Below are 22,464 nucleotides of genomic sequence, written 5' to 3' on the forward strand. Positions count from 1 at the left end.
ATGTTAAAATAATACTTGTTGTCAAGTTTTGAGTGAATAAATGATACATGTGTGAATAAGAAACGTATCCTATGATGTGGCTATGTGTTACACGTTGATGTATGCTTGAGTGTTCGTTTCGTTTTTGTTGATGAACGTTTGGGGATGGACAATCTAAGAAAACGATGAAAGGAACGATAGGGCATGCATGAGTAATGTGTTGATAGAAAACTGATTGTATTGTATTATGTGGTTATGATGTTGATAAAGGTTGTTGTGTGTACGTGGGTACGAAGAGCAAGGATTTCAATAAAGTTGTGAACCGTGTTTATAAGCAATCGAGGTGGGCTTTCTTTACTAAACTCTTTTACGTTTCAAAAGTAAGATTATGGAGCTATAAGGGTGGTTTAAAGTGTTATGTCATGCCGTGATTGTTTTGATGTTGAGATTGTTGTCTGATGCCTAGTTCGTTTGAGCTTACTCCGTTAGGCTATAGGGCTATGTTGAGATTGTGCTTGATGCCCAGTTTGTGAGTTCGCTCCATTAGGCTATAGGGCTATGATAAATGAATTCGGGTCTGAGTAGGGCCACAAACCCTATCAGGCCGTGTACACAGAGGGGATCGTGAGCCGTCCTTGCTAGTCGGCCGGTCTCGTGGGAGTGTGGCCACACTTTCGTCGCACTATGGTAAGAGGGTGTGAATGATTGATTGTTGAGAAAGTGGGGAGATTGTTTTGCCTGGCCAGGCTATGAAAATGTTTTTGTGATACTCGATGATACTTCTTTTCTGAAATGTTAAAACGTGAGTATGGTATGAATGACATAACTTTTATCAAATATTTTGGCGTGTGTTCACTGAGTATATCAAATACTCAGCCCTGCATATGTTTTCTTTATGTGCAGGTTGAGCGGGGTGTTGCGATGGATGTTGAGTCGGCTTAGGAAATTTGGATGCGTTGTGTCTTCTTACATGAGCATCATCCTATGACTCTCTAGATCTCTTTATTCCGCTGCCTTGTTTCGAATGGTTCTTGATAAAGTCTTTCGTTTTGCTCTACACTACTTTATGACATTAATTACCTTGAGATATTAACCCGCTGCTTAATTGTTTAATCGATTAAAACTTTTCTTTTGAAGCTTTGTTTAAGATGTTCTCTTTCATTGTTTTCCCCTTCTTCTTCCCCGCTCCTTAGTAAATTCCCTAGTCACGATTTCCCCGTCTTTACTATCCTTAGTAAGGGCGGCCGTGACAAAAAGTGATTTCTAGTATACAAAACCCTAACAGGATCAACCTATCTTATGTGTTGATTTATTACAAGAGGCAAGTCCTTGGGAAAAATAAAAATATGGATTCTATCACGAAGAATCACACCATTTGGTATCAAGAGACATATATGCTTGCTTTTGTAAATGTTCATCTAAGTGTGTGTACGCGCGTTGTGTGCCATGTGCGCACGCTATGTCCTGTGTTATGGAATGTGTGACAATATCTAATTTTATACTCACTGCATTTCGTTAATAGTTATCTTTTTCCATACTCACTGCATTTTGTGTTGTCCCACAACATTAATCAACTTCTAATTTTGGAAAGTTTTTCTCTCTTATGAGGTCATTCTCCACTAACAACACTCCAATCACTTTTTTTTTTCTATCTCTCTCATGCTTTACCATTTTACATTAAACTTGTGTCATCCCCAACGTCCTTACTTTATAGAACGGATGGAGTAACTATTTAGAATTGTGGAATTCGAAGATTTGAAATTGTAATTCAATTCCACATCATCAATTTCGTGTACAATTACAAAATCACGCTTTACTAGGACGTTAATGTAATTCAATTTATAAATCAGACATTCCAATTACGAATCACGCTTTACTAGGACGCTCACAAATATCATTAAACTCTCGTTAAGATCTATAATTGTAACCTTGATCTTGTTACGAATCATGAGTAATACAACTCCTTAATGATCCTAAGATCCCTTGCGTCCTCGCACTTAGTCTCAAACATCTTTATTATTATTGACTTGATGTTTGTTATGTTCAAAGTGCAAATACTCATCTCCCGAGTTTTGCAAGAAAACAACAAATCAATTAATTATTCCCTCCGTCCCGCAATAAGAGTCTAATTTAGTTATGGCGCTGGCTTTAAGAAATGTAAAAAAAAGTGGGTTGAATAAGTTAGTGGAATATTAGTCTTACTTAATCTATTAGTTTCATAATAAAATGTGAGTGAAATAAGTTGGTAGAATGTAGGGATTACTTACCATTTATGGTAGAATGATGAAATAAGACTATTATTGTGGGACGAACCAAAATAACAAAATGGGATTCTTATTGTGGGACTGAGGGAGTATTCACCAAATAATCTTATGCAAAAGTGCAAAGAAATATTAAACGGAGTCTAGAAGTTGAAAAAATAAATAGAAAAACATATAGAGTCAAATCCTTTCAAATATAGAATTATACTTCTTCCATCCATGAAAAATAGTCTCATTTTACCATTTTAGTATATCCACAAAAAATAGTCCCGTTTCTAAATATGGAGAGTTTATCTCTCATATTTTTCTCACTTTTTCTCATGTCTCTCTTACTTTACTTACTTTTTCTCCATATCTCTATTACTTTACCTGCTTTTTCTCTTTCTCTCTTACTTTACCAATTTTCTCATTAAAACTCGTGTGGTCCATAATGGGACTATTTTTTATAAACGAATGGAGTATAAATTTATATATCCATAAATAGATAGCTTAAAACAAATGCAAACAAGATAAAGGAAAATATAAGACCAAACTAGATAATACAAGTAGAGAGATTCCTCGTGTTTGGTCCTAAGATACCTTGATCCTTCTTACTTGATTGATCGTCTGCATTGAGATTAATTATGAATGTGTGTGTGTCATATGAACTTACGGGTTGCTTCATCATGCGTCAAAACCGAGCTCTAGGTGTGCTTTTTTAGCTGGGAGGAGATTTGGTTTTAAAAAGGCAAGAATTTAGGGCACAAAGTTACTGAACTATGATATTCTGCACATTCACAGAAGTCCATATTAAAATATTTGTACTATATATCATCTCTTCCGTCTCTGAAAAGTCTGAACTGTTTTCTTATTAGTTCATTCCTGAAAAGTATGAAATTTTAAATTTATTTTGAAATAGTTAAACAACACATTACCCATATATATCATTTTATTTAAAAGTTATACTATTACACTACATAGATGTATGTTATCAAATGCAAACTCTAAATATTATAGAAACTCCAAACTATGATTTGAACCGTTAGAAAATGTCAACAGATGACAATATAATAATAACAAAAAATGTCAGTGTCAACAGTTGATGTTGTATTGACATTGTGTTAATACTGTGTTGACATTTTTTGTTACTGTTATTTTGTCATTTATTGACATTTTCTAACGGTACAGATCATAGTTTAAAATTTGTTCAATATTAAGGGTTTGCATTTTATGACTACCGTTACACTATATTACTAATGATATAGAACTCACTCTTTACTAACACTACTTACACTATCCTTTATTCATCTCTCTTTAACTTTACTAATTACACATTAAAACCCGTGTCAAACTAGATGTTTATACTTTTCAGGAAATGAATTATTTGCGACGGTAGCGAGGCCTGGTCTAGGTTGTGTACACACAAAGGGGTAAGTAGGTTGCTTCTACTTATCTTAGACTGTTGGAAGACCATATAAGCGTATACAACGTGACAACTAACAACCTTAATCAATTTCCTCAAATGTTTCCTTCATTAAAAATAAATAAATAAACAATTAAATATCAAACATAAATAAATACATCTTTTACGCTAAAGCAACAAGAAACTGGAAGATCACACAAGTTCGTGGTTTCAAGTAGATACAACGTTGTTGGTTATGGAACTGGACTGAAGCATAGATGATCATTCATAATTACAGCCCGGATCAGAGGAGTTCCCAGTCGTCTTCCTGCCCAGAATTCTCCGATTCACCAGTGGGCAGCCCATGACCAAGATCACAATCTTGAACCTCTGTAGCGTTGTTGCCTGGCCTCGGGGTTCTGCGGGTCTCAGCTATGGTAAATAATGGAGCACCTTTTGATTGATCAACAAGATTTGTTGCACGTACACAAAAATCATCAAAATCACCTGTCCACAAACAAATGACACACAACAGACTTATTTGAATATGCTCGATGAAGTTGGGACGTGGACAGTAATATAATATATAAGCTCACTTACTTTTGTCCCTACAATAAAATCCAAATGCCAAGGATGAATCAAGAGAATCCAGAGCAATATGTCTTAGCACACTGCAATCAGTCAGAACAAGTTCAAAAATAGATTGCCCAAAAACAGTTGGAAAACAATGTCAACATGATAGTAAAAGATTAGGATAATGAGTGACTCACTTGCAATGGTAAGATGAAGTATCAGCATCTACATCATCCTTCTTCAGATTGACTACCTACCAATCAAACAGCCAGCAAGATTAGAATTTATATACAAGCTTCAAAAACTATATGTAACATCTCAGTGCTTTTAATGAAAAATACAAAATCACAATGAACAAATATATAGTATTAACAAGAAGCATGAATATTTAATGATGAAAACAATGGATGAGGTGTTAATTTAATAGATTTTCAAATTGAATCAGAATACAACCTAGCTTTCGATGTTCAGACTTTGCCCAACTATGGCTTACATGGTTCAGTAATATTCTTTTATTCTGATTTTTAGGGTGGGGAATGAGATAAAATGATACAACAATATGTATATAAAACAAATAGGAGCAAAGTGCTGGTGTGACTTGTGAGGTGAGATTGAATATTTTAGGCTTTGTATATCCCAATTAATACTAGATTCTCCACCTTAGATTTCTATTACATAAATCAAGGTCAGTTAACATCCATGAAAACTGTTATAGAGCCAAGAGGAATTAATATATTTTCCTCCCTGCATACCCCAGCTTTCTTTACATGAACAATACAGTTTCTATAGGGCACCTTGATGAAAATCGTAGCATGTCACGTTGCATTTAAAGCATAAACAGTACTCCCTCCGTCCCACATTAGCGGTCACTTTGACTTTTCTACACTTGTTTTATATAAATGGTACTCCCTCCGTATTCAAAAAATAGAAACATTTGAAACGGCATAGGTTTTAATGCACAATTGGTAAAGTAAGTGAGAAAAATTGGTAAAGTAAGTGAGAGGAAAAGAAAAATGATTAAAGTAAGAGAGAGAAAGAGAGAAAGTAGTGAAAATTAGTAGATTGTGGGGTCCATGTCCTAAAATAGAAAGATTCTAAAGTTTCTATTTTTAAGAAAGGCCCAAAATGGAAATAGTTGCTATTTTTAAAAAACGGAGGAAGTAATAAATAGTTAAAGTGGTGAAATGGTAAAGTAAGAGAGTGAATAATGTAGAGGTCTATTATCATTTTTATAAAACGAGTGCAGAAAAGTCAAAGTGACTACTAATGTGGGACGGAGGGAGTAACTTTTTTCAAGAACAAACAACTTTATTAATTTATTAATCTAGCCTTTTTGTAAACTAATACTTAAAAATATCTAACCAGGTAATTAATTCTCAGAGGTTGACACACAAACACAAAAAAAGATGAGCTCGAATACAAACCAATTTAGGCATAAGGTAGTAGTGAAATTGTGGTGGTGTTGCACCACAAGAGATAGTATAAAAGTGCGGAAAAATGAATAAAAGAAGAAAAGAAAAGTAGGAGGAGAGAGAGAGAGGGGGGGAGTGTGTAAGGAGTGCGAACAAGATGAAATAGGAGAGAGTGTCATTTGTGAAAGAGGACAGAGGAAAGAGACAGAAAAAATTTCTAAATCAGCCCTAGAGGCAAAATTGGAACAAAGTTGGACTAGTAATTGATAGATAGATCACTTTGACAAGGTTGTGGATTAGTATGTCTATTAGGGTTTCAATTAGAAACTGCAATTTCATCTAAAATGAAATGCAAAGAACGATGACCTATTTTAGGAAAGATGGTTATGTTGGCAGTTGTCACCTGTTTGTATATAGCGAACTACAAAAAAGTATTTACTCTGTTGGGTTCTGTCACGATGTGATATATTTTTTGAAAATATTGACATTTACTACTTTTACACTAGGTAGAAATAGAATCACATATGGAGTATTTTTATACTATATTTTTAGGACAAAAATGCCCTGGATGCCTCTAGGGCTGATTTAGAAATTTTTTCTATCTCTTTCCTCGGTCCTCTTTCACAAATGACACACTCTCTCTCCTATTTCATCTTGTTCGCACTCCTTACACACTCCCTCTCTCTCTCTCTCCTCCTTTTCTTTTCTTCTTTTATTCATTTTTCCGCACTTTTATACTATCTCTTGTGGTGCAACACCACCACAATTTCACTACTAACTTATGCCTAAATTGGTTTGTATTCGAGCTCATCTTTTTTTGTGTTTGTGTGTCAACCTCTGAATTAATTACCTGGTTAGACATTTTTAAGTATTAGTTTATAAAAAAGGCTAGATTAATAAATTAATAAAGTTGTTCCAATTTACAAACTTCATCAGTCTACAGATCTCACTTTTGGGAATGCAATGATATATTCTAACCAGACATCCAAATAATTAAAAAATAAGGCATATTGAATTTCTGACTAAACTAAATGTCTTCTTCATTATAACCACCATGAACGATAAGATTAAGCATGAACTCATGAGAGGTACTTTTCTCCATTAGAGCATTACGCAGAGTAGTAAAATTACCTCACAACAATATTGAATTCAGTGTCTATGTTTAGGCTAGCTGATATCTTCCTATTCAAAGTTTTGGTGGCCAAAAGAAAACAACATACAAAATCCTAGCATATGTTCTGAATGCTTTCAACATTGACTTAAATATTCTTTCAAAAAAGTTCATAGCTTCAATTTCCCAGTTTCAGTATTTTCTCTATGATTGTAAAAATGGTTTCACTATTACTCTAGCAGGCTTACTGCCTAATTTAAATTTACAAACGAACAGAACGATGATTATAGCCGCTTAGAAAGGGTAAATGAAAAAAATAGCCATTCTAACATAAAGGAAATGGATTATGATATATATCATACAACTAACAGAAGTTCAGCATCACAGGGAAAATCGCCAGCATATACTTACTTCGAATGAAACCATGCCTATAACATCCTCACCCCGTCAATTTAACAAAATCAGGTTACTTATCCCACAATACGATATCCACAGAATGCACTAAAGATTTGGTAACGTTGCAAGCTATGGGTAACATATTTGTCACCGATGGCAAGAGGTCATACCCAGACATGACCATGACTCATAACTTGTTATCTGCTTAAAAGCAATTTGGTTTCCCGAAGGGATTATCATAATAATGGACTCAAGTAGAAGAAAAATAATTTCTTTTAATGAAATATACTTGAACCAACAATTCCATATAAGAAAACATAGAATTTGTAAAAGAAAAGTTAAACAAACCTGCTGAACTTCATGCGGGTCCAAATAGAATGCCTTATCATCTTGCACTCCAATTATATATGTAGAGGCACCAGGTCTACCGCCTAGAATACCTAGGCTTTGCGGAAATTGGAATGTAGCACACAGAAGAGGAAGATACCTGTGGGGAGGCAAAAAAGGTACTCATAATTCATAAGTAAACATTAAGGATCATTTTCCTTGGCTTTGTGACTATAAATGCCCACTAGGTAGAAGGAATTGAAAATGATGTCCACATCTTAGAACAACTACTGGGACATTTGCTTAAGCATTCAAATTTGTTAAGGATTATCAAGTCACACCGCTACTGAATTACTTTTCTGTATATTGCCTTACTCGAACCAGCGAAAGTGCAAGACGGTTAGAATTTTAGATGACTCCAAAGAGTGAGATATGAAAAAGACAAAAATAAATTTGGATTTGTACATAACTTCCAAATCCAGAGCTCTAACACATAAACATACCTTGGGTTAACTTTCTCCAATCCTAAAACCAATGGAACCATCAATAGTACAGGGGCCCAATCAACTTGGGCTTGATGGAACTCAGAACAGTATCTTGATATATCCTCAATGCAGAGAACAGGAGCTCCACCTCTTTCCCCATCTTCATCACCAGAAACAACATACAGAGCCATTATTGAGGAGAGAGCTCCACCGTCACTTTCCTTCTTATTCCGCATCAAACTTTCCCAAGTACGACACATGGCATAAGGGCCCACCCATGAGCCAGCAGCAAGGCCGTAAGCACTACCCTCTTGGAGAAGATTGTGTATAGAGAAAGGAGAGTCCTCAGCATCCCCAAATAGATGTAATATCTTCAAGTAAGTTTCATCGAGTGGCTAAGATAAAAACAAAAATAGAAACCTTCCATGAGAATGTTTTTGTTGCTTTCACACTATGTTTATACAATAACTTCAAAGTAAAATGATTCCAATTTACGCAATCATGGATGCAAACTACATTACAAACCAACCTAATTTACTCAAGAAATTTTTTAGAACTAAAGAGACAGACTAAAAGTTCATGCTGTGTTTGGTTTAATTTTCTCTAAATTGTGTTCTTGTCGAAGTAGAAGATATATTTATCATTTTTGTCAAAGTATATCACTTATCAATCATTATGACGATAAATGACCACAACTGCCAATATTATATGCCCATATACATAGCATCAGTTGCAACATAAGTTTGGCAATACACAATATTAGAAATTTACTCATTTTAATTAGTGTGGTCCCCCGGTTCCATTATGGGAAACAATCTCCCAGTGGCCAAAAACAAAACCAAACATAAACTGCAAAATATCAATGTCTGATGGTCAAAATCTGCACAATCTATATTACCTTGTCTGGAGATTTCCTCCATGATCTTCCCAACTTATGAACCAAAAATGCCTGCACATTGTATTCATGTATTATCACACAAGATGTGAAATATTCAGATAAATCCATGAAGATAAAAAAAAGGAACACGTGTATTGCCTGGGCAACAAGCATCTGGCTGCTCCGAAGCATACAACCCCAATTAACGTCACTACTATACTTTGAATCCCCAATGGGTGAAAAACCTGCAAGATTAGACAAAGCCATGTTAGCAACATCATCCGCAGTTTCTGAGGATTACACATCCAAACAATCAACTTAATCATTGCACAATACCTTTACGGTATGTGATCAAAATCCGTGATGAGAAATCGTCAACAAATGCAGCAAATCCCTCACTCTGAGTAGGATTTGAGGAATCATCACCTTCTTGAGCCACATGATAGCAAACTCCCAAAAGCCAGATATCGCTAGTGGAATTTGATATAACCGTGCGACTAAAACCTAATATTCTTCTCATCGATCCACCATTCATCATGACTCTCCTCACCACCGCTCTCCAGCCTTCATAATAGTTCTTCCCACTAGCCAATTTTTTCCTAGGACTACTACTACTACTACTGTTAGTGCTGCAACTCTTGCACTCACTTCTCTTTGAACTACCACTCGAATGCCCAAATATTGATAAAGCAGGCGGCCAGATCCCAGACAAAATTTGATGCTTTCTACAGCCAATACCCGGCTCTGCCTCGTCCGAGACAGAACCCGGAGACTTTGTTGGCGAATTACTGCAACCAGAATTTTTTGTACTGCAATTATCAATAGAATCGGTGTCACTCTCAGGAAACCCCTTCATCAACTAATTAGGAAACACCAATAACTGGTTCCGCATGAGAACAGCAGCCTCCAAGAATAATTATTGATTCCAATATCTGAGAAAGAAGAACAAAATCACTAACCGTTGAATAAAACCACAACCTTGAAACCTATAAGTTATATCTCAAATTATAAGCAATTTAACCTATTGACCATCTGATTCTGCAAGAATAGAAATTGAAGATGGCAAACAAAGATTAAATAGAGGGAAAATTTATAGCCGTCGTCAATCACCGGAGATTCCAGCGCTAAAAGCGGAATCCAAACTCTGGCGATGCGAAGGGGTGAAGAGATTGCTATGCGTGTGCAACAATAACTAGGTTGCGTACATTTGATAATTGCCACATCGCCGTGTATTAATTCGTACTAATACTAAGGGCAATGACGTCCATGTGTTGGCAAGGGGCGTATTTATGGGTCTGGAGAGGATCATTTTTTTTCTTTTACATTATAGAAGAGGAAAATTCGCAACAGCGTATTGTATGTTTAAGACAAGAGCGAGTGCCTAAGAGCATCCCCGAATATGGGTTCTGATTCACTTTTATTACTTTTTTACTCTCTACTCTTCCCTAAGAGTATAACACCCATATTCATGCTCTTCCGCACGGACATGCTCAAGGCTCTCACCATTCTATTATTCAATTTAAATAAAAACATTTTCACAATATTAAAATGCATTAAAAATACCTGAAATATTATTAAAAATTACAAAAAAATTTAAAAATACATAATTAAAATCCTAAAAATTAAAAATTACATAATTAAAATCCTAAAAATTAAAAATACATAATTAAAATCCTAAAAAATAAAAAATAAATAATTAAAGGCTAAAAAATATCCTCGTGGAAGACTATTCCTTTTGCCCTATCCCCAATGTTCTTCGGAGACCCTGTATCATTGCCAAATGTGAATCAAGTTGCTTGGGGGTCATATTTGACCTATCGGCCAAATTGAGTTGGGCCAAAAAGGTCCACAACGAGTTGGTGTGGATTGAGGTGGCACAAAGGGAGCGGGAGTGGGAGCGGGAGTGGGAGCGGGGGCGGATGGAGTCGCTGCGCGACGGCGGTTGTCCGTCACCTTCTTCCTTCCTTGCGGCCGGAGTTAGGAACTGCTCGGGCCGGCGTCGGGGCTATCCAAGTTAGCTCCGGCAAGCTGGCTAGCCACCTCATCCTCGTCGGCATTGGATAGGGATACCGACCTCGACCGTTTGCTGGAGGAGTTGGAGGAGGATGAAATGTCTCCCCTATATTTCGGATGCACACGCACCTCCTGCCAAGCGCTGAGGTACTTGAACGGTTTGTAATTTAGGGATTGGTAGGTCGCCAAGGCGGCACTGATGATGTCGAGCTCGCTCCTGCCGCTCCCCGCCGATCGCTCTTCCTGGAGGTAATACCCCTGGAACTTTTGGATTTCTTCGTAGGCTCTGAATATGGCATTGCGCACCATACTCTCATTGCGCTCGATGGTTCCAGCCGAGTGGTTTCATTGTACCGGTGAGAGACGCGCCACCAAAACCTATCCCCGCTTTAGTTCGTGCGTATCTCCGGATCTTCGGAGATAATCAAATAGGCTTTGAATAATTGATCCATCTCTGCCGGAGTGTACGGGGTGCGGACACCACGAGGAGTAGGAAGAGGAGGAGTTTGAGAACCGCCGCTCCCTCCCGATCTGGGTTTGGGTGCCCACCCGTATCGCCCATCGGGGGCATCTTGGTTGTCCACCGGGTAAGGCCGGTAGCCACCCGGAACTTGAGAACCTTGGGTTTGAGGAGGGGCCGAAAATTGCGTTTCCGGACTAGGGAATGGTTGTGAGCCGAACTATTTGTGGTTCCAACCGCGGGAGTCGGAGGGGTGATCGCCGGAGCCAGACATCTTTTTTTGTAAGAATGAAAGATTGAGAATTGATAAGAGAAGATGGGAGAATTTAGATGAAAATTGTGTAGTGTGGTGTGAATTTTTTGGTGTGGAAGTGGGGGTATTTATAGATGAAAATGTGAATTTTGGGGAAAAAATTGAAAAATAAATTAAAAGTGGGGAGAAAATGGATATAATTTATTGGGAAGTGGGAAAATATTTTTTATTTAAAATTGTTTTTTAAAATTAAATTTGATTTTTTTTTAAAAAAAAGGAAAAATCGAAAATGCCAACGGCTTTCCCGTTGGCCAATCAGAACGTGCCACATCAGCTTGCTCAGCGGCACAGACGTGCTCGATGCATCGAGCAGCGTCGTGCCAGCGGCGGGAGTGCAGCAGCAGCGACAGCGGTGCCGCGCCAGCGGCACGGACGCCATCCGTCCCAGCGAGCACCGCTGCGGATGCTCTGACGAGTGTTTAACAATCGTGCAGAGGGAGAGGGTGACGTGTCTTTGTTAAATACGCAAGAGCCTGATGCATCGCTACCTTTTTTTGTTTATATTTGATTTTAGGGTTATTGGATTCATTATTCACAAGCTACTCTTGAAAATAACCCAGTTTGCTCTCAATAATTCACAATCTCAGCTCACCAAGGTAAATTTTTTAGCGCAAAACAAGTGTTTTTAAGAATGTTTGGTGTTTATGAGTTTAAACATAGAAACAATGATAACAACTAAGATAAAACCCAAAGGAAGAATCTTGTAAGTCTTGATCTTCTCTTGAATGCTAGCTTCAAACTCCAAGTATGGTGGAAAGATAGAAACAATGTAACATGAATTCTCAATTTGCATCTCAAATATAGAATGCAGCAAAAGGTTCCTTTGATAAGGCTTTATGAGATATTTATAGCCTTCAAGTCGTGCTCCTCAATATGGTAGGTCTTTTATTCCAACAAGGTAAATCTTGGAGAGAAAATAGGTTAATCCATGCGCCGCCCAATTCCAGCGGGTCGTTGGCCAAGTTCCAGCGGACGCTACCAATATTCTGATCTCTCGGTGCTAATTTCAGCAGGTCACTATGCAGGTCCCAGCAGTTGTTGTGCGTGTTCTTCTTCCATACACGATTTCCGAGGTGGACCGATGTTTCTTCGGCGGTCGATGGGCTCTGTCGGCCGCTGGCCGATGCCCAGCGGACTGTCGGCCGGCTCTTTTGCTCCCAACTTTTGAATTCGACTTTTTGCTATCTTTTTAAACTCTATTTTGCACATTTCTTACATAACACTTCAAAATATCAAAATAGATCAAATATGTAAATAATGGACATGTGATGCAACTTTGACACTCAAAACGGACCAAATAATGGCCTTAAAACAATGCAAAATCCGAGCGTATCAGGATGCTCACTCGATTGATTTAACATGGAGACATCATGTAATTTTTAGTGGAGGAAGATGGATAACTTATAGATCTGCACTAGTTAATGAGAATTGCAATGACTATATGCTTACTGAGGTTCCGAATACTGATCAAATAGAATTATTTACTGAATATGTTCCTTTGTTTGCATCACAATTTGAACCTACCATTCTCATGAGACATCTAGTGTAACACCCAAACTTTTTCCTACCTTTCTAGTTAAGCTCGAAATGACGTCGATTTTTTTTCATTTAATCCTTATTTCTTTTTGAAGCTAAAAGAGTTTTGGACTTTCGGGGTCGATTAAAAAGAATTATGATTCTTATTTTCAGTCAATTTAGTTGAGAAGTCTATTTGACCGAAATTAATTCTTTTGGGCTATGGCTAATTCTTTTTGAGCCCGAAAGCTAGTTCTTTTCAGCCCTAGAGTTATTCATTCTTTTGGGCCCAAACTTGTTTCACTTGAGATCACCAACGCATCATTTCCTTCTCTCTTCCGTGACTTTTGATGTATCATTCTGCAATCTAAAAGTCACAGATTGAAACCATAATTAAGATCACATTTGATTCCAACAGTTACTTCATTCTCCTTAAATCCCATCGGTATGTATATACATGTATGAAGCATCTCAATATCCAAAACAAGAGAATAGAGAAATGGGTGTGAGGAGCTAAACTACACCTAAGAGTTGGAAGCTTCAATCCTACGGCCACCATAAGACTAATCAATCAGAAATTGATAAAAGGGAAAGCAGTGGATTTATCTCGGCTGGCTGACCTCGACATACCGGCGGATTACCGGGCAGTAGGGGAGGAGAATGGGGCTGCCTGAGATGACGCCAACTGCACCGTGACAGGAGGTGCGCTGCGTTCTGACCGATGGCTAGCAGCAGCCTGAAACGGTCTCGATGCAGAAATAGCAACAAACGGCCTAACGGGTGCCAACCGTCGGCTTCTAACGATGGAAAAAGGACAGTAACAAATGTATAAAGATGAACTGATTGAACGAGATAAAGAAGAGGAGAAAGATATTTGGAGAGAGAACTTTGAATCTTATTGAATGAATTGAAAGAGTGTACAAAACACCTTATATAATCGGTGTTAATCTAACTAACACTATAACCGAAACTTAACTAACTCCAGCTGGCACAAAACTAACTTCTAACTAACTTCAACTCCTCTTCACATTGCATTGCATGGTGATTGCGCTCGTGTATAAGTAGCTGCATGGGAGATTGCATGGACTTGCTTGTGATGTGATGCAGATCATTCTGATAGGCCCCCTCAAGATGGAATGTATAGACTCTTGAAGTCCATCTTGATAAGTAGGTTGTGAAAAGGGGCTGCAGCCAAAGGCTTTGTAAAAAATATCAGCAAGCTGATTATTATTGTGGACATGGACTGTTTTGATTACTCCCTCAATGATCTTGTCACGAATAGTGCGGCAATCAATTTCAATGTGCTTCGTCCGTTCATGGAATACAGGGTTAGTACTGATGTGAACGGCAGCTTGGCTATCACAATACAAAGGAACCGGCTTCTTCATCTCTAGACCAAAATCTTTAAGCAAAGCAATGATCCATACTACTTCACAACAAGCAAGAGCCATAGATCTGTACTCAGCTTCAGCTGAGCACCTAGATATTGTATGCTGCTTCTTTGATCTCCAAGAGATCAATGATGTACCAAGAAATAAGCAAGAGCCAGAGATAGATCGTTCGGTGTCTGGGCATCCAACCCAATCTGCATCAGAGAAGATGCTTAGTGAGGGATCTGCTCGAGCTGAGTAGAATAGACCATGGCCTATTGTGCCCTTTAGGTATTTGAGAACTCTTTCAGCAACAAGTAAATGGTCTGAGCATGGTTTAGATAGAAATTGGCTGAGCTTGTTGAAAGCAAATGTGATGTTGACAGCAAATGTGATGTCAGGACGTGTGATGCAAAGATACAAGTCTTCCAATCAGTCTTCTATAAACTGTTAAATCATCAAGTTGAGCTCCTACATCCATTTGCAGCTGCTTGATGGAATCCATATGAGTAGAGGCTAGTTTACAACCAAGTAATCCAGCATCAGTCACAAGATCTAAGGCATATTTGTGCTGAGAAATAAAGATTCCAGTTCCAGTGCTGTTTCTAGCAATCTCAATACCAAGGAAGTATTTAGGATTGCCCAAATCCTTGAACTTGAAATGGCTTGCAAGGAAGTCTTTAAACTCAGAAATCAAATTGTCCTCACTACTAGCCACTAAAATGTCATCCACATAAATGACAACTCCAAAGAAGTGTCCAGCTGCAGAGTGCTTGTAGAAGAATGAATGGTCAGAAGCAGATTGAGGTAAGCCAAATCCAGATAAGACCTGAGAGAACTTCAGGTACTACTGTCTGGATGCTTGTTTGAGGCCATATAGAGACTTCTTCAGCCTACAAACAAGCTGACCAGAACCAGGGGGAGGGTCAGTGATGGTCAGACCAGGGGGTAATGTCATGTAAATTTCTCTTCTAAATCCTCATACAAGAATGCATTATTGATGTCCATGTGAGCCAAAGTCCAACCCTTTATAGCAGCAAGAGATAACATCAATTTTACTGTAGTGAGTTTAGCATCAGAAGAGAAAGTATCATGAAAATCAACACCAGCTTGTTGAGTGAAGCCTTTAGCAACCAAACGTGCTTTATATCTTTCCACAGTAGCATCAGCCTTGAATTTGATCTTGTACACCCATATACAAGAAATGGGTATTTTTCCAGGAGGCAGATATGTGATCAGCCAAGTATTATTTCTGATCAAAGCTTGCAGTTCATCTTGCATGGCCAAAACCCACTCTGAACCTGCAGAGGCTTTCTTGTAGGATGAAGGCTCAGTAAGTTTGGAGAATAAACTGATAAATTTGAGATAAGGCTGAGACAGTTTGGATAGAGAGAAATAAGATGAGATGGGATATTTTGAAGATGTAGAAACTGAATTACAGATGTAATCAGTGAGATGAGATGGAGTTTTGAGTGATCTTCCAGATTTGGAATCATGAAAAGTAGAAGGCATGGGAGCATTTTGAGGGATGAGAGGGTCAGTATGAGAACGAGGATGACTAGGACCAGAAGATGAGGCTGTTGGAAACAGGGATTGAGAGTGAGAAGAGAGGGGAAATTCAGACTCATGGAAAGAGACATTTCTGCTGATAAAAATTTCATTGGTCTCTAGATCCATGACTTTATATCCTTTGTAGCCAGAAGGATATCCAATGAAGATACACTTGATGGCTCAGGGAGAGAATTTTTGTTTACTCTTATCCAAAGTGGATGCAAAATAAACACATCCAAAGACTTTTAGATTTGAGTATGATGGAGGCTTTTTAAAGAGAGCTTGAAAGGGAGTTGTGTTTTCTAGGAGAACAGAAGATGGAGTTCTGTTTATGAGGAAAGAGGTTGTGAGAATACACTCCCCCCAAAAGGAAATAGGCAAATGAGACTGGAACATGAGGCTACAGGCTACATTGAGTAAGTGATGATGTTTCCTTTCAACTCTTGCATTTTGTTGTGGAGTTTCCACACAAGAATGCTGAGCTATAGTCCCATATGATGAAAGGAGGGAATGAAGGTTGAATTCAGGGGCATTATCACTCCTTATGACTTTTATTTTCTTGGAGAATTGAGTGTTAACAGTGGAAAAGAATTGAGTCAAAACTGGTTGGACTTCAGATTTTTGTATGAGAAGGAAAGTCCAAACAAATCGTGAGAAGTCATCCACTATGGTTAAGAAATACTTGAAACCATCGTGTGTAGGGGTAGAAAAAGGTCACCATACTTCACAGTGAATCATGTCAAAAATCTCTGATGAAGTATATGTTGAAACAGGAAAGGGGAGCTTCTTTTGTTTAGCAATGGGGCATATTTCACAAGTAGTAAGATGTGAGTTTGAGGGGGACAAAATAGTGGATAAAAGTTTCAATTTATTGAGTGAGGGATGGCCCAAGCATTGGTGCCAAACATCAAGACTTACAACAGAGTTTACAGATGCAGAATTCAAAGATGGAGTAACATTTGCACTTAAACAAGGCTGAGATGCATTTGTGTTACTCCAAGATGGTTCTGGAAACTCAAAGATGTATAGATTCCCAACTCGATTACCCCTCCCAATCACTGTCCCCAGTGAAGCTTCCTGAATTTGGAAGTTATTGTGAGTAAAAAGGACAGTGCTAGCTGAGTTTTGAGTGAGTGCACTGACTGAGATCAGATTAAAAGAAAATGATGGTACATGTAGAACTGAAGAAAGAGTGATAAGAGAAGTGGGTTTTACAGTACCTAGATGAGTGACAGGAGCTGTATTACCATTTGGAAGATTTACTGAAGCATTTGCTATTGGTGAGGCAGAATTGAAGAGAGATTGATCATAGCGTACATGGTGAGTAGCACCTGTATCTAGAATCCAGGTGGATGAAGTAGAGAATGAAGAAGAAATAGAATTTATGTAGGGAGTGAAGAAAACTGTACCAGAGAAGTTGTTTGAAGTATGAGTATGAGCTGAGGATTGAGCAGGAAGGTCATTGACTGGTGTGTTGGCTATTGTGGAAGAATTGTGGAGTTTCTGGCTTTGCAAGAGGCTGATAAGCTGTTGATATTGATCAATACTTGGAAGATTAGTAGTGTCTTCAAAAAGATTAACATAACGTTGCTGATGAGGACTTGAGTTCCCAGCAAATCCAGGAGAATGTGGAGCAAAACCAGAAGATTGTGAAGATTTTCCCTTCCCTCTGCCAAAACCAGGTGGAAAACCATGAAGAATGAAGCATTTCTCAACTGGATGGTTGGTTCTACCGCAGTGAGAACATAGAAATTTGTTCAAGGCTCTGCCAAATGAAGAGGTTGCATTAGCATAAGGCAGTTCACTAGTGACTGGAGGCCGAGCAGAAGTAGAGGATAGAATGTTTCCATCAATAAGTCTCTGCCTCTCTTCCTTAATCACCAATGAAAAGACTTTTGATAGAGAAGGAAGAGGAATCATAGAGAGAATGTGAGATCTGATCTGAGAAAAAGATGCATTGAGTCCAATGAGAAATTGCATTGTGGAATCATTCTCTTGATGTTGACTCCATTTTGAAGCACTATCACAAGTGCATCTAGCACAGGAGCACCAGGAAATAGGTTGAGAATTTTTGTATTCATCCCAAACTATGCGTAGATTTGTGAAATAGGTATTAACATCCGATGATCCTTGAGAGAGAGACATGAGCTGTTGTCTGAGTTGATAGATTCGAGCTGAATCACCAGTGGAGAAGCGCTCCTTCAGATCAAACCAGATTGCATATGCATCATCGAGATACATGATGCTTGAGCATATTTGTTGAGAAACAGAGTTGCGTAGCCATGAAATCACCATGCTATTGCAACGGATCCATGGCTGATAGAGTAGATCATCTCGAGCTGGACGAAGAATAGATCCATCAACAAAAAATAGCTTATTTTTTGCAAGTAGAGCAGTGGTGAAAGATCTGCTCCAAGCTGCGTAGTTGGATCCAGTGAGTTACTGTGGAACAAAGATGATCCCCAGGTTATCACTTGGATGGAGAAAGTAAGGACTAGATGTGTCCTCGGTAGGCAATTGAGCAGGTCGATTGCGATTATTCATCGTGCAAGAAGATCAATCGAAGGAGATAGGGAGATTAGAGATTGAATGCGGAAGTTTTAGTCCCTGATACCATAACAAATGTATAAAGATGAACTGATTGAACGAGATAAAGAAGAGGAGAAAGATATTTGGAGAGAGAACTTTGAATCTTATTGAATGAATTGAAAGAGTGTACAAAACACCTTATATAATCGGTGTTAATCTAACTAACACTATAACCGAAACTTAACTAACTCCAGCTGGCACAAAAATAACTTCTAACTAACTTCAACTCCTCTTCACATTGCATGGTGTTTGCGCTCGTGTATAAGTAGCTGCATGGGAGAATGCAATAAGAGTGATGTGTTTTGTGAACAAGAGTGAAGTAAGATCAGAATAAGAGTGATGTGTTTTGTGAACAAGAGTGAAGTAAAATCAGAGTAAGAGTGATGTGTTTTGTGAACAAGAGTGAAGTAGGATCAAAATAAGAGTGACGTGTTTTGTGAACAAGAGTGAAGTAAAATCAGAATAAGAGTGACGTGTTTTGTGAACAAGAGTGAAGTAAGATCAAAATAAGAGTGATGTGTTTTGTGAACAAGAGTGAAGTAAAATCAAAATAAGAGTGAGGTGTTTTGTGAACAAGAGTGAAGTAAAAACAGAATAAGAGTGATGTATTTTGAGAACAAGAGTGAAGTAAAATCAGAATAAGAGTGATGTGTTTTGTAAACAAGAGTGAAGTAAATCATGCTAAGAGTGATGTGTTTTGTAACCTCATTTAATTTGTTACACTTTCTAAGAGCCATCAATATACAAGTTGTCATGATTATAACATAATCTACAGATTAATCATTGGTACAATTGAATCTGGCCTCGAAAGTCATGAAAAATAAGGACTAATTTTTCTCCTACTACTATTTTTATTTTATTAATATTGCTTGTTAATGATTACGTACTTATAATTTAAAGGAACATTCCCAATTAACCACAAACACCGCCTTCTCGTCCCCTCCATCACCAAAGCATGCGCCCATTCCCAATCTCCCCGCATTCTCGGCCGCCATCTCCACTGCAACGCCGTCAAACTCGGCTTCACTTCAGATTTCACCGTATCGAACTCGCTGCTATCCATGTACGCCAAATTGTCCGACACGGGCAGAGCTGACCGCCGGAATCCCCACTCCTCGCTTCGGCCAGCTGACGCAGTTGGAGGACGAGGCGGCGTACGTTGATGCTTCCTAGATAAGGTGCCCCCTGGAGGGCTGATCGCGTTGTGCCGACGTTGATCCCGGTGAGTCCGACGTAGAGGTACAACCACCGACGGACTATGCATACAGCGCAAGAGCCGAATAAGTCGATGAGATCACCACAGACGGTGGCGGTGCAGCCGCCGGAGCCGTCTGAGAAGGCGTCGGAGTGGGCGGCGGCGGGGAGGCGGGGGGTCACAACCGAGCCCGACAGTCACTTGGCATATTCACATTCATGTATTGAGTTCCCAAAATGCCCTTGGACAAGTTTTTTTCATAAAAATCTGAAAGTTTGTTTAAGCCATAGGATTAATTTGGAGTATTAAGATGTGTGGCTGAGATTTGTTCTCTAGTTATACATTTAAGATTAGTTATATCTTGATCACTACCCTATATATATATGTATATATATATATATATATATATATATATGGGGGTGCATTATAATGATAACCCCAATTTCCATAATAACCCTATAACCAAATCTGGACCACACGTTTTTAAAATCACGCGGTTGATATTCAAACTTAGATTTACTTCATAAAAAAAAGCGCGGGGGTAAATATGTCATTTCGCTCATAAAAAAATTTACGTATCCAAATTTTGCTCATTTAATTTCTGAATTTCGCTCATTTTATCATTTTATCAGTCAGTCAAAAGTATCATTTTATCAACTCAGAGTATCATTCTATCCGGGAAAACTATCATTCTATGCAATAAACCTAACATATATCATTTTATCAGTCAGTCAAAAATATCATTTTATCAACTCAGAGTATCATTCTATCCGGCAAAACTATCATTTTATCAGTTTTATGTCATTTTGTCACGTTAAAGTATCATTTTATCAGCTTATATGCAATTTCTTCAGCTAAACTATCATTTTTATAAGGTTACTGTCATTTTATCCGCTTAGATTATCATTTATCAGGTAAAAGTATCATTTTATTAAACAAAAATGTCATTTTATACACCAAAAATACCTATCATTCTATCGGCTGAAAGTATCATTCTATCCGGCAAAACTATCATTTTATGCAGTAAACCTAACATATATCATTTTATCAGTCAGTCAAAAGTATCATTTTATCAACTCAGAGTATCATTCTATCCGGAAAAACTATCATTTTATCAGTTTTATGTCATTTTGTCACGTTAAAGTATCATTTTATCAGCTTATATGCAATTTCTTCAGCTAAACTATCATTTTTATAAGGTTACTGTCATTTTATCCGCTTAGATTATCATTTTATCAAGTAAAAGTATCATTTTATTAAACAAAAATGTCATTTTATACACCAAAAATACCTATCATTCTATCGGCTGAAAGTATCATTCTATCCGGCAAAACTATCATTTTATGCAGTAAACCTAACATTTATAAGCTAAAAGTATCATTTTATCAACTCAGAGTATCATTCTATCCGGAAAAACTATCATTTTTATAAGGTTTCTGTAATTTTATCCGCTTAGATTATCATTTTATCAGGTAAAAGTATCATTTTATTAAACAAAAATGTCATTTTATACACCAAAAATACCTATCATTCTATCAGCTGAAAGTATCATTCTACCCGGCAAAACTATCATTCTATCGGCTGAAAGTATCATTCTATCCGGCAAAACTATCATTTTATGCAGTAAACCTAACATTTATAAGCTAAAAGCATCATTTTATCAACTCAGAGTATCATTCTATCCGGCAAAACTATCATTCTATGCAATAAACCTATCATTTTATCATTTAATCAGTTAGTCAAAAGTATCATTTTATCAACTCAGAGTATCATTCTATCCGGCAAACTATCATTCTATGCAATAAACCTATCATTTTATCAGTCAGTTAAAAGTATCATTTTATCAACTCAGAATATCATTCTATCCGGCAAAACTATCATTCTATGCAATAAACCTATCATTTTATCAGTCAGTTAAAAGTATCATTTTATCAACTCAGAGTATCATTCTATCCGGCAAAACTATCATTCTATGCAATAAACCTATCATTTTATCATTTTACGAGATATTTGGCGAAATTCAGAAGTTAAATGAGGGAAATGACAGTTTTACCCCCGCGCTTTTTTTATGAAGTAAAGTTTGAATCTCAAAACTATCATTCTATGCAATAAACCTATCATTTTATCATTTTATCATTTTACGTGATATTTGGCAAAATTCAGAAATTAAATGAGAGAAATGACAGTTTTACCCCCGCGCTTTTTTTTATGAAGTAAATCTAAGTTTGAATCTCAACCGCATGATTAGAAATATATGTGGTCCAGATTTGGTTATAGGGTTATTACGATATTTATGGGTTATCATATGATCACGACTCTCTCTCTCTCTCTCTCTCTCTATATATATATATATATATATATATATATATATATATATATATATATATATATATATATATATATAGGGTTTTGATCTATGCAAACTCATTCTTAATACAAAAATGCAGAACCAAACATACAAAAGTTATTTTTAGGTCATTGTAAGCTTATTTTTACGTCATTATAGTAAGGATGACATGAAATGATCTTAACATGACCTAAAACTGCTTTACAATGACCCTCCGTGTTTTTGTTTAATTATTGACCATTGGATTGTCAAATCTCATGGTCAAGATTTGGTCTGGATTTTGTATTGAGATCAAGTTTTGTATTGATC

General features: G+C 37.4%; 1 protein-coding gene across 2 annotated transcripts; it reads right to left on the reverse strand.

Moving 5' to 3' along the window:
• Positions 1 to 3,732: 3,732 nt before the first annotated feature.
• Positions 3,733 to 10,063, reverse strand: LOC121765673 (cysteine protease ATG4b-like). 2 transcript variants are annotated; one of them, XM_042161884.1, is made up of 9 exons: positions 9,913 to 10,063; positions 9,139 to 9,734; positions 8,962 to 9,047; positions 8,824 to 8,874; positions 7,944 to 8,320; positions 7,462 to 7,600; positions 4,392 to 4,447; positions 4,222 to 4,292; positions 3,733 to 4,128 (listed from the first exon to the last, which is right to left on the reverse strand). In XM_042161884.1, the coding sequence occupies exons 2-9, from the start codon at positions 9,656 to 9,658 to the stop codon at positions 3,926 to 3,928; spliced, it is 1,503 nt and encodes a 500-aa protein (XP_042017818.1). In that variant the 5' UTR covers positions 9,659 to 9,734; positions 9,913 to 10,063; the 3' UTR covers positions 3,733 to 3,925. The 2 variants fall into 2 exon arrangements, with proteins under 2 accessions (XP_042017818.1, XP_042017817.1); XM_042161883.1 differs by having other exon boundaries at positions 9,824 to 10,061.
• Positions 10,064 to 22,464: the final 12,401 nt, after the last annotated feature.

Source organism: Salvia splendens, chromosome 14 (assembly GCF_004379255.2).
Source record: "Salvia splendens isolate huo1 chromosome 14, SspV2, whole genome shotgun sequence".
In the NCBI taxonomy this organism is placed as follows: domain Eukaryota; kingdom Viridiplantae; phylum Streptophyta; class Magnoliopsida; order Lamiales; family Lamiaceae; genus Salvia; species Salvia splendens.